At 33.8% G+C, this 14,082-nt stretch overlaps 1 protein-coding gene across 2 annotated transcripts in view; it reads left to right on the top strand.

Annotated features, from left to right (window-relative positions):
- Positions 1-9,262, top strand: part of LOC134537754 (tyrosine-protein phosphatase 10D) — a 139,645-nt gene extending 130,383 nt beyond the window's left edge. The window contains exons 29-30 of one of the 2 annotated variants that reach the window (XM_063378524.1): positions 3,082-3,136; positions 7,321-9,262. In XM_063378524.1, the coding sequence (XP_063234594.1) occupies positions 3,082-3,136; positions 7,321-7,324 (59 nt within the window). In that variant the 3' untranslated portion in view covers positions 7,325-9,262. The remainder of the gene's footprint in view (positions 1-3,081; positions 3,137-7,320) is intronic. The other variant, XM_063378525.1, reaches the window with a different exon arrangement.
- The last annotated feature ends 4,820 nt before the right edge of the window (positions 9,263-14,082 follow it).

Here is a 14,082-nt window from a genome sequence, read left to right as displayed (position 1 = left end):
TATAAATGTTTTTTGTTCTGAAAATGAAAAAAATAATTTAAAAATGGTGTAAATCATTTTACAGTAAGTAATTTTTAGATTAAATGAATTTTTAGATACTTTAATGAGTTGATATTGAAGATTTAAGTTGGATGAGCACTTCTGCAGGCTGAAACTTATTTTTTAAAATTTTTTGTGGCTAAAAGTGAAAACACAAAAGGTTAAGTTGGAGATGGTGTTAATTAATTCAATTACAAGTATGAAAAGTTTTTATTTTAGTTTATATTGGTGTGGCACAAGTAATTGTAGTTGTACAGTAGTTACTATTGCTTGTAGGCATGCAGAGGTGGAGCTGATGTAGGGTGTCTACCGGGTCACAAAAGTCGCTCGGGTCCCGGATAAGTCGCAAATGTAGGAAATACCACTGAAGTCCAGACTTTTAAGGCTGAAAATCACTTACATGTTTTATCTTTCATTTGGAATTCCTGTTATCACGTCATGTTATTATTGTATATATATTGGGATGTGTGGTGATGAAGTGGCATAAAGAAAGGAGCTGATGATTGGTGTTATTTTAATGGTTACAATAGTTGTTTAAACTTGTCACCTTTGTCGGGAATGAATTGCACCACACCATTGGCGATCCAACAGGATGGACGATGAAAGGGGAACATCATCCCCCCACCCCTTGCTGCTTTCTATAACCTCGTTAGAACTAAATAAAATTGGCAGATATAGCAAAAGAATATACCATATTGTTTTGATAATGATATTTCATGAATTCATAAATGTGTTAAAATATCATTTCTAAAAGATATTCTATATTATTTTTCAAAATTTCAGACTCCCCCATACAACTGGGAGGTTTTTCCGTGCTCCGAAAAACCCTTTTCAGTCATCCAACTTCTCCCCTGCATGCTGCTCACTGAAGTTGCCTTCGTCTCATTAATTTCCAGAACGCCAATGCGTGTGGCTGTCTGCCATGTGCTAACACGTGGGCTCCGCCGTATCACGGCAAGAATGTTCTTTTGCTCGACCACCTATTGCCGAACAACTCGCTGGTGGCATGTACGAGCACAGGAATACTTGTGGTAAACATTTTACGAATAGGACATCGACGGTTTGGAAAAACACAGCTGGAGCTGCAACTGCATTTCCACCACAGACACCATGCCCAAACACCATATCCACATGCACGCCATTTGTAAACATAAACAACATCTTGATGGTGTGGCGAGCCACGAGGAATACCAACACGGTGATTGCAGGTCATGAAAGTCATGAAAAAGTTACGTAACTGAAGCAACAGTCGTGAAAGTCCCAAACAAGTCATGAAGTAAACAGTTATGGTGCTGGAGGTCAGGAAACTTTGATTTCCAGGCGCTGTTTGCCTACTTGCATTATGTTTTTGAATGCCACACTTCATTTTACACATTGAAGGCAAAAAGTTGTAGACTGTCCTCTTAAATTATTTAGAAATACCTCAGTAAAGGTATTGGCAAATAGTTTCTACAAATAGTAGATATATTTAGTGTTACGTTAATTTTTGCGTATTATTCATAAATAGGGACAAGATTGTGTGGTGAATTGCGATAAAACCGAAATAACACTGCAAAGCACGTACCGAACTGTAACTAAAACATGAAATCAATCAGCGATTTGACAAAAACTTAACTCAAACCACAAAAATGTTGTCTATCATTACCGTAAATTCATTGAATGTAAATATTTTGCATGAATTTTGTAACAAAATGTATAAACTAAATGGATTGGAAAAAATTAATATCATGATGTTTGATCTGGAATCTCTTATTATTTACATATTTTACATTAATTATGCTGGCACAGTTTTCAAAAACTCAAAAATCTGCAGATTTATTTTTATTTTTCTGAGTAGGTAGTTTTTTTTCCCAAGACTTTCTTATTACAAATTATTTTATTATATAAATGCATCATGTGTCAGTGAAAATGTGACTATTTTGGTGAATAAAGTATTAGGAAATATTTTGGTTCTATATTTGTTGAAATATGCATGATTTTTATGAATAAACACAGTGTACAAAAATAAAAACAATAACACCAAAATATGCTTTTTAAAAAATGAAATTGACCTAAAAATTAAACCATAAAATCTTGTCCCTGTATATAAGAAATGACACTGTGATATAAAAAAGTCATAAGAAAATTATGTTAAAATGTCCTGAAAAAGTTCTGAAATTGCAAACAACTGTAGCACTGCACATCCATTTTTTCTCTGCAACGAGTACAACTTGTTGTTGCTTGAGCGTGCGGGCTTCACATTAGTCCTTTTTTGGCAGCATCTAACTCCACACATATTGCGATCACACCCCATGTTGATGTAATATTTTTTACTTCAAATAGCGTTAGCTATCAAATCCTTCGTTCATTCCGCTTGTCAGCACTTACCTTGTACGTGGTTGAACCTCTGTGTGATGTATAAGTAAAAAAGAGTATTTTTTTTTTAGTCTGGCCGCACTGCATTTAAATACTGGCCTTCAACCTCTTAAAGAAGAGATTTATAAATCGGATGAAGCTATCTTTGATCCAACAGGTTTTAGGATGTTATAATTTTTTAAATGTTTATTATTGAACAATTGCCTTTTTCAACACAGTGAGCATACACTAACAGATACTCTGAGACTACAAGAGAGTGTTTGTTATAATATTATTAGTTATTACTATTGTTATTAACTATAGTAAATGAAATCAATAATAATAATAATAATAATCAATATATTCAAATTCAGCTATCTCATTAAACAATGTGTCATGCTTTGATTAAATAATTATAAGTAATTACAATATTAAAAAAAACTGTTTTGAGCAAAGATAATTTCTTTCAGTTACTGTCTCGCTCTCTCTGTAAGCAAATACTACTGATTATTTGGTTGATGGGTGAGAATAAAATCAGTGCGAGATATTTGCTACATTTGCCCATTTTTGTTTTGTCGTTACTGAAAGAAGCGGCATGGCGAGGGAAAATTTCAGCAGTTCTGTTCACGTTGTTGGCAGCCCGGTAGACACCCGGCGAGGTAGGGTCTCAACGCAACTTGTACCTAGCTGTTTTTCTGTTGCTTGTAGGCAAGAGCTCGGGGCTGGATGTGCCCGCGAGTGCAGACCATGCCGAGAGGAACAGGTGACAGTCGCTGTGTTGTCACATCTTGCCCAGTAGCCACGGTGTTGGTGATGGTAACCCTTGCTTCGGGTTTGGGTAAACCTCGTTTTCCTTTCTAAGTCATGCCGTGCATGAAGTAACGCTTGGTTTCTTACGTTTTTTTTTTTTTTTTTTTTTGTTTTTTGTTTTTGCATGTTGTGGCTCTTTAAACTTTTACATTTAGGCTCTTTTTTTTTTTTTTTCAAACAGACACTTGGGAGCGATGATGTGCACTACTTAAATAACAATTTTTTGAGCGAATTGGTAAACAGTGCTTGAAAATGGTTTACATCACTGGAAGAAAAAAATTAGAGATAAAGTTTTATTTGTAATATTTGCAACAAGTAAAGGTTTTATGAAATTCACTTTTTTCATTAGTATAAAAGTATAATTTTTAATGCAAAAGAAAAGGACACAAAAATTTAGAAAAATAGTCAAATACCCATTTTACATATGAAACCATGTGAAAAGACCACAAAAGTGGTGCTTTCGTGCTTTTAATGTTCTAATATGAAAATTTCATTTGTAAATAATGAATTGTGTGTGAAAAAATGTCTGTTGTAACTTACGCTTGTGCGTCATATTTCAGCCAAGTTGGTTGGTTAATTAGAAGGAATTGCCGCTCTGAACCTTTTTGTGACATTAAAGTTAGCACCAATATTGTTTTTGACTCTTAGGTGCACACTTACAAAGCAAGTGAGCAAGTGGGCAACCGTGTTGAAAATGTGTTGGTGGTGATGGTAGTGTAAGGAGAATGGCGATTGAATGGACTGAGAGTCCATCCAGTCCTTTTTTCTATTTTACTGAAAAATAATAACAACATTGACACAGGAGAGGAGTTTGCTTTTATGTACAGTATTTACTTTATGAAATTATCTATAGAATGTTGCAATGACAGACCATTAAATATAGCTTGATGTGCAATGGATATTTTATTTGAACATGTGCATTACTGATGAATCGAATCCAATTTTTCACATCTTTATATTAAATTTGTTTTTGGAAAAATGTCAGAAATCCAAATTTGAATCTCAAGTCAGGGATTAAATAATACAGTAACAAAAACACAGAAATTTAAGTTTTGAAGTAACTTTCAACTCATAAGAATTTAATTTGTTAAATCATTAAAATAAAAACAATTCCTCTTTTCATCAGAAATTTTCTCCCTTAAGTGCTAGAAAAAAAACCTGCCCATAACATTGTAGCTGATGGTAAATAGAAGCATTTCTTTGGTAGCTTCTGTAGAAATTACCAGGTGCTAATTTTTGAATTTCGTAATTTTTCTGTAGCTCAAATATTATCCTTCAAATCTTTTTTCGACTAAAGATTTTATGGTGTTTGAGTCCCAAATGTATATACGTACTTCTGATTAATGTTTTTTATTTCTTGTCCGTTTCCTTTGTCTTCTTTCTTCCTTTCATGTGCATGGATATTTTATTTTCACTAAGCAAAACTACTGTCTGTATGTGGCATGTTTATGGTGACAGTTTTGTGGTGGTGTTTTCAATGTAAGTGAATTATGGCAACACTCCAATCTTTTTTTATAAAGCTTTGCATGATCTCTGTTTACTGGTTGGTAGGTTTTCTGTTTTGTGTGTTTTTTTTTTTTTAAATTTAACCTTTCAATCAGAATTATTAGCTAAGTCTTCACAAATTATTAAATTCTGTTAAAAAAAATGTATAATGAAAATATGATATGTAAGTTGTGGTAAGACATTGATTATTTTCAAGATGGCAGCAAAATTTACCACTCAAGATTGTAGGTCTTGTTGCTTCAAAACAAGGAAATAATTTTTTTTTTTTTTTTTTTTTTTTTTTTTTTAATCGTTAAATGCACTTCATCCAATGTGCTTCTTTTAAAAACATAACTCATTTGTTAACGTATTTGTAGTGGGCTCTTGGTCGTTGGTAGTAAGTAGTCTTCGGTGGTGTTTGAACATAAACACGTTTGTAAAAATAACCTACTGCAAACATTTTTGTCACATAATTTTATACTTATATGCATACTTAAATGATAGCGAAATTGACCAGTGCACATACTTGTTTTTCTCTATTAGCAGCTTTCCTGAAGTTTAATATATGTATGCTGCAGACTGCAGTTGTATGTTATGAACATTTATTTGAATGTTTTATCTTTAAAGCAGATCTGTTTAGCTCTGCTAAATATAACTATCAATACAGATAGTTGCATTCTACGTTCACACATCCCATGTTTTTAATCACAGGGTACTTTCCAAGAGATTCTAGACCTGCAAGTCTGTATTGGTGTGTGTGGTTTTAGTTTGATAGGATCATCACTCGTCAGACTTGCACTTAATGACACTGTGCTCACTTGGAATGACATCCAGACCAATGATGGTTTGAACGATATCAGAGTGAACATAGATTTTGTTTGAGCGTACCATGCCAAGATGTGTGTTACTTATCCCCTATACTGGTGGTAATGAATTCTGAAATGAAGGCTTGTTCTCAACACCCCATTTTTTTTTTAATTTTAATTTTATCATCATTATTATTATTTAAGGGCTCTTTCTGAAACTCTAGCATCATACCTCCCCTAAATTTGTTCTGTCACCAATATTTTCAACAGGTATTTACTAATGGGTGTAAAGTCGCGTATGCGTTTCATAATTATCATCACTTGCGTGACTTTTTACAACCTTTGTATTACACTCAATGAATTTCTGTTGAAAATATTTGAGATAGAACGAATAATTTAAGGGAGTTATCCTGTTATAATTTCAGAAATAGTCCTTAAATAATTTTTATGGTGATAAAATAAAAAAAATTAAAAATATGGAGTGTGAAATTGAGCCATAAATCTGTGGTATACATTTATTTTCACATGTATTTTTTTTTATTGTTGGGTATTTGCAGACAACTTTTCTGGTGATGAAAAGCAAATTTAAGATTGAATAATTACTTTTAAAGCGGTTTAAATGTGAGTGTTGAGTTTTTTCTGTTTTGTACAAATGTCAGTAGATGCCAGCGAAAAAATAAAAAAAAAACTCACCAGTGCACATCCCTTAGCATTCTACCTCTGTATTCACTCTATGGTTGGAACCTTACTCCCAGCACCCAGTTGGTAACCAATAAGTCCTTAATCCACCGTCATCTTGGGGATACCATCGTCGTCTGTCAATTTTGTGGCTTTGAACACCATCTTTATCCTGATGGTATGCTCTACTACTCACACTGAAACAGGGTGTACACATTCTGGAAAGTCAGGGAACTTACTTATAATCATGGAAAAGTCATGGAAATTCCTCAGTGATAGTAACTTGATGTTAAAATGTCATGCATTAGTCTGCCATCACCCAGACTGTAACAACATTTTTTTTTAAAGATATTTTTTTTTTGTTGCGTAGTTGTACACACTATAAAATGGCACATGCAAGTTTGTATTTAAAATTTTAAAAAAAGCACAGAGAGAACTAAGCTAGCTGTGGGGATGGTGGGGGGCTAGATTTTCTTTATTTCATTCAGAAAATTGCCAAAATATGTAAATTATTTAAATTAAAAAAAAATTAGGGGAACTAGTAATTGCAATAATTTGGCCACTAATCAATCACATAGTGTTTTCATTCAATATTTTATACTCTTTATCACCGTTAGTGTCCAGTTTCTTAAATTATTTTTTAGCCCACCATTACTTCTGCTCTATACTAGCTACTTTTTTTTTTATTTTTGCTTGGGAACACCACTCTTCAAAACTAGTGCTCTTGTTAGCAGCTGCAGGTACACTAAATACCTTTGAGTCTCATTCATAAGTTATGTTAATGAGCACCTAGCTTGTATGCAAGTGGTTTAAACCTTTAACTTTTTGAGATTGTGTCACCTTACGTAGAACCTTGCATCATAAAACAAATGTACGTATGTTTACTTTAACATACGCCATTGCTGGACTATGCTTGTTGTTAATAGAAAAACCTCAGACTGGATAACAAAAATTAATACAAAAAAAAAACACAGAACAAGCCCATATCAGCAGAAACAAAACGGGGAATTTCATGGAGCAATGGCTTATGCCCAAGCCATTATGCTAACTCAGTCTTCCCTGTTTCAAGAATCATTTGAGGAATGTTCAAATGTGCTTACGTCATACAAGCCATGTTATGCTAACCTCTGCAATCTCTGACATTCAAGGATGTTTGAAATTGTTTCAGATGATGAAGGTATTGCTGAATCTGGGCTGTGAAATCGAAGGCTACCGAGTTTACCTGATGGATGTGGCAACTCGACACAAGTCATTGAATGTTCTCCTGCAGTATTAAGACTTGCGCTCGACTGCTCTCTCACGGCAGCTGAAGAATTTTATCTCTTAGGAATATTTTTTTTTAACTTTTGATATGAACCGTGTATTTTTCAAGACATGATGCAAGACTGTACATTTTTGAGAGAAAGCAGTTGAGCAGATTATTTTTCACATGATGTGTGACACAATTTTTATAGATATTTATTTACCTTTGAATGGATACCTAACTTCCAAACATGCTTGCCATAACAATGATCAATTGACAATAAGGTTACGGGGAACATAAAACTAACTGGGAATTCTTCCTTAAGGGTTTTTTTTTTTTTTTTCGTATCATGCAATTGTTGAAGTTAACAAAACAAAAGTATTTTTTTTAATATACATACGTGCATTTTCTGTATTGGAATCTCATTTAATTTTTATCTTCCTCTAAGGTTGTATAATTCAAGTGCCAATTTATATATTAACATATCAAATATAAATGTACGAAATTGAATTGCATCATCCTGAAATGATAAAATACTGTGAAGTTGTGGAATTATATATCAATGTATGTGGCATTTTTAAGAGAACAGAATCTCAAAAAAAAGATTTTTTTTTTTGCATAAGATATGGAACAAATATGTATGAAGGTATTGTTAGACATCACTAACTAACTTCATAAGTTTCTTGTGCAAGAGTTAAGTTCATGTGAAAAATTAAATACATCAGTAAGGGAATTATTTCTGAAACCTGGTTGTAGCACACCTAGAGGTTTAAAGGAATCCTCAAATAACTGATAAATTTTGCAGATTATGAATACTATGGTATAAATGAGATGCAAACTTGAACTAAAATTCTTTTAATTCATACAGTGGTTGAATTATTATATTTTTTTTAAACTAATATTTTAAAACATAAATTTAAAGGTCATATTAAAAGGAATACATGCTGAATGAACAATTTTTTTTTCTTATAATAGGTTTACAGTTATGTATGTATTGAAAGAAACATTTTTCTTTCTTCCCTCACTTGTTCCTTATCCTCCTAAAGGAGCCGGGATGAAATAAAAGGAAGGTCACAGAAGTGTCGAGAATCTTAACCTGCTAAACACGTTGAGCCTTACTTAAAAACACAAAAAACCTACTTATACATCACTTACCTATTTATTGTACTGGGTGTCCGTTTCTACTTGTTGGGCTCCAAGCAGTTGTCTTCCAAGCACCGAGCTTGCGCGATGCCAAAATGCATTGTTTTGCCAGTGTGTGTGCATCACAATTAATGGTTTATTAATTTTTTTTATTAAATGTACATTATGCAAATGAATCTGTGATCATTTGGCTACATTTTTTTTTTTTAAAGGTTTGTAAATATTGTTTTGTCCATCATAGACTTTGGAAGAATTTAGCAAGGAAATATTTTAACTCTTCAATGCCCTTGGCCAGTTCATCAATTAAAAAATACCTTTATACATAACTGAATAAAATATTGTAAATGATTGTTAGCATAGTGTTTAATAGTAGCCAGTAAATATTCATAAGTAGGAAATGTGTGTTCATCAAAATTTGTTTGGGCTCTAATGTTCTACTTAACTTCATGGAAACAACACTTCATTATCGTTTGTAATACTACTCTATTGTGCCATGGATCTGTTAGCAGGTAACATAATATTAATGGTTTCTTTTTAGGGCCTGAATGTATATATATATGTGCTTTACAGAAATATTATATTTTAAGATTTTACCTAAATTGTATTTGAATGTGTTTTTGTGTTCTCTGAAAGGGCCAATTATTTTGTCCGGCACATGATTTGTAATAATGTTGCATCAACATATTATGTTGAATCTCGTGAGGCAATAAAGTTCATTGTTCTTACAAGTTCGTGCAATCCATTGTTTAGAGCAGTGTTTTTCAATCTTTTTGAATTCGCGACCCCTTTACAAGTTGGAAAAATTCTGGCGACCCCCTTGTGTCACAGAAAGACAAAGAAATTATTTAATTAAAAGACTACGTTAATGGTATTTTCTATTTTGGTACAATTATCTATTATTCGGATCTACACTCTGCAGGAAGCCGCGAGGGTTTTGAAAGTAAGTACGAGGTAAGTTGGTAAGGCTACGTGCGACTTAACTTGGACGCCAACTCGCGCGCCAAACAGCGTCGGCAACGGCCACGTTGCCACGCCGCATTGTCGTTGCGGCGACAGGAAGCGACCCGCGCGCGCCACCCGCCCGCAATGTTCTTTTGTTTCAACTCTCATCTCATCCAGTTAAGCGTAGTCACCGATGAGTTCGGACGTCATTCTTTTGTTTTTCACTTGCTCGGCGCGTTTGTAAAATGGATAAGGTTCTCAAAAGATCGCAGCCTTCAACATCTTGTACGAGTGTCAATAGCGGTGGTGGTAAAACAAACTCAAAAAAAAATATAGACATTACGATGACAGTTATTTGAAATACGGGTTCACAGTCATAAATAATAAACCTCAATGTGTAATTTGCGGCGATGTTTTATCACGTGAGAGTATGAAACCGTCAAAGCTTATGCGGCATCTCACAACCAAGCATAAAAAAGAAGCTGATAAGCCATTGGATTTCTTTGAACGAAAGTTGAAAGCTCTTGGTCAGCAGCAAAATACTATGATTCAGGTAATAAAATAGTGTTTCCCTAGTCTCCACAAAGTGTTGTTAAGACCCTCAAAACGCTAGCGATAAGTTCAAGTCGAGTCTATTCTCTTGCTGTTTTTACTGTTGATGTTTTATGATGTTTATTTCTTTGTTGTTTTCATATAACTTTTTGTTGTACTTCATTTTGGTGTGCAAAGGTTCCGCGTACTTATTTTTTATTGACTATTCACTTTTATATTGTCTGGTTTATTTTCAGGTATCCAGTGTTAACGAGTCAGCATTATTAGCTTCAGCCGGCGACCCCCCTCGGGGTCGCAACCCACAGATTGAAAAACACTGGTTTAGAGTAAAATACACAATCCTTTTTCATTAAACATGAGAGTTTTATGTAGTCTTGTTGCTCAAGCACATGTTCTATGTGGAGTTTATCACATCACAGCTTTTTAGTATTAGATGGTTATCCGAAAGTGAAACTAAGGCAGTCTTTTTTTTTTTTTTAATACAGGGTTTCTACATGGGTCATGAAAAAAGTAATGAAACCGAAGGCCTGGTTGTGAAAGTCACGATAACATCTCTCAAACAGTAACGGTGATGTATGTCACAAAACTTTAGTGTTCAGAAGCATTTTCTGATCTTGCATTTTTTGTTGTTTTGAAACCTTATATCAAACAATGGTTGTAGACTACCACTTTAAATCAGTTGGAGAATATTTTGAAAAAGTTTACTATTAGAGCAGGTTCCTGCAAATAGTAGATCTATTTTGTATCACATTTATTTTGCTTTTTTCAAATAAAAAAACTGGATAAAAAGTTGTAAAAAAAATTTTATTAGTAGGTGCTTGAAAAAGCGTTGAAATTAGTTACCAGGTACTGGTACACACCCTGTCATACATAGCTCTACTACAATCACGTAAATTTCTCATAAAATGGCTTCCAATAATTAGTTCATTTGCTTGTGAATAAGTGATGTGCCCAAGACCAAGTAGGATCAAGTTTTCTGTGGAGTTGTAAACTAATCTTCCAATTTTCATTACTGAATAACAGACCCTAGTCTTAAATGCAGGGAAGTATTGCAAGTATTTAAAACAGTAGATTCAAGATGGTCAACCTGAAATTTGCCTCATCAAAACCCAACAAAATTTAAATTTGATATTGTGATTGCTCTCCATGAATGCTTGCTCTCTTCCGAGGGGGGGGGGGGGGGTGGAGAATTGGGGTTGGATTGTAATGTTGGGTCATGAAATTTGGCCAACTCGCCAAAAGGCAGTCGCAAGTTGGAGCCGCCGCAGACGTCTGGGACGTCTGCGGTTGCTCGGGAACTGACTGTTTCCCATCTTGTTCAGGGATCTGCTTGGATTTTTTTAAAAATGCTAATTGCAGATATTTTTGAAGTAATTTTCTTTACATTAAGCTATGGGAACAAAAAAAAACTAACTAATACCTGATGCAGTTAGCTAAAAGGTTTTAGTTATGAATAGTTGCAAGACTCTTTACAAATAGCAGGTTACAAGCAGCACGCATATCTGGCGACAAAACGTGCATTAAGAACGTACATACAAGCAGTGTTCAGGGGTGAATATCTCTAGCTCCCTCCCTGAAAGCTGCACTCACCTAGGAGCTTCTGGAGGCAGGGGAGTGCAGGCATTTGGTCATGTGCGACCACAAATTTTTTTAGAGCACAGCCAAGAGGGCAGACGATGGAATCGATGTGTTCCCATAGTTGCAGCACGCATCAAGAGACATCTTATCCCATACGCTAAATTTTCCTCCTTGTAGGAAACTTCTCCAAGAAACTTGTGCAAGACTACAAACCAAAACCTAAAACTACCGTGAAAACGGCTGGTGGACTGCTTAAAACTTTCATAGAACATTGCATACCAACAACCATGATAGCTGTAGCACACCTGTTTTAGAACTAGTGAGCTATTTCACTTTTGAATTGCAGTGTGTAAATAAGTACTTGCAGCCGTTAAATAAAAATAACTGTCCATATAAATAAAAAATAATTTATCTTTGTTTTTTACTAAGCTTTACATCTTGTAATGGACACATGTTTACGGAACATGTAAGGGGTGGGGTAGTAAAGGCACTATTACACTACCTGTACTGACAATGCATCGTTCCACAGAGAAAAACGAACCTTAATAACCATTGTGAATACGAAATTTAGTTTACCCGATGGGAATAAAATATAGGGAGATTCAAGAATATTGGCTAAAATAATCAGCAACAGTTTGTGTTAAGATCCATCTCAGCATAAGGCCCGTGCAAAGCTTCAACTAACCGAATCAATCATAGCTCTTTTTAATAGTCTATTTGCCTTTGCCAGGAAATTTGCTATTAGTTTTATTTGAAGCTTAATATTTGCTCATGATAATATTTTTAATTTTGTTTGTTGTATATTTGTTGCTTAAAGTTGGTTACTTAAAAAAAAAATCAAAAAAATGCACTTCATTTGCTTGCCTTCTTTTGATTTTATGAATTCTCACTATAAATATGATTCATAGTTATTTTATAATTTTAATTGAATGATATTTAATTAGTTCAGACATTAGAAATGTTAAACAATATATATATATTTTTACTTAAATCTTTTATTTTATAAAATAAGTTTGATGCAACTTTGTCGATTACAATATTCACAGTTGGATTTGACTTTGACATTTTATACATTCGTTTTGATATTCGCTTTGCACATAAAAACAAGTTTTCACACGGACCTACTCGGCATTCCCATGGAAGGGTTTCTGGGAAACCAACGGAAAAACAAAAGGAAGTGGGGTGGGTCATTCAACTCGTGTTTCAAATCTTGAGATGGCTGATGTGAGCCTCTAGCCACATTCTGGCACTGAAGTGGTCCACCAAATTTTTTTTTGATCTTTAGAGATTTTCTGTTGTTTCAACCTAATTTTCCATCAATGCTTTTAATGGTATAAGTATGTCTTTAATAGCAATGCATTTTACGCTTATTGATATGAGGTGGTTGCGTTGCCTGTTACCAACATCATTTTAGGATGCAACTGATCATTTTCAAAAAATTGTACCTCTACAAGCGCTTTTGACAAATTCATATTTACGTGTACTGTACTGTACTGTACTGAAATATCTTTTATACAGGTAAATCATAAATACCTAAGTTAACAAGTTCCTAAAACTATTAATACACCTTTAGGTTCAAATTTTTGATTATGTTTAAACTTTTTACTGTTTGATTCAAGATTCTATTGGTTGGTACGAATGTGTCGATTTTCTGACTTCCTAGTGAAATTACTTGCGTTGAGGAGACTTGCACTAAGTGTAATTATTTAAATCTCATTGCTTTCCTTGCTAAAAACAATTTAAGCATATTAATTTGTGCTATTAAAACATTTTTTAAATACAGTAAAACCTTGTTTATCCATACTATCTGGGACCAAAGGCAATCAGGACAATCGAAAATCCAGATAATCCAGATAACATGGGTAATAGGCAAAATAAAATTTTGAAAAAAGCAAACTTACCATTTAATACGATAAAAAAAATATGTTTTGTAACCAAAATTTCTTAGCATACATGTCCTATATTGTTTAAAAGTCATTAAAGAATATAAAATTAACTCTCTTCTTTTACTAACAGGTATGGCGTTTGAATGAAGCATGGCCAGGTACATTACTGTGTGCTGACAGTCTGTTTTGCGTAGATGTACAGTACAATTGTAATTTTTTATGTGAACATTAAATAAAATGTCTACAAATCCGATCCTGATTATCCAGAGATCCGGACCAACGAGGGCCGGACAAACAAGGTTTTACTGTATTTCAAAATTCTTACATGTGTAACACTTTTTTTTTTGCAGTTAAATATATTACTAAATGCTTGTCAGAGAGAAGACGATAAAGAACAGAAATAGAAATATAGCTGAAGTAAAATTGGCTCTGGAACAAAAAGTACTTAACAATCATTATCAAAAACTTGAGGATAAAAAATCATCAGCATGTGCCTGCAACAGATATGAAGTATTATCGTATGCCATTACTGGCGTTTTGTTTTCTTCCAAATTTAAACAATTATGTAATTAAAATTCAACTACTA

Source organism: Bacillus rossius, chromosome 12, assembly GCF_032445375.1.
Source record: "Bacillus rossius redtenbacheri isolate Brsri chromosome 12, Brsri_v3, whole genome shotgun sequence".
Classification (NCBI taxonomy): domain Eukaryota; kingdom Metazoa; phylum Arthropoda; class Insecta; order Phasmatodea; family Bacillidae; genus Bacillus; species Bacillus rossius.
This window is presented reverse-complemented; position numbering and strand designations above follow the sequence as displayed.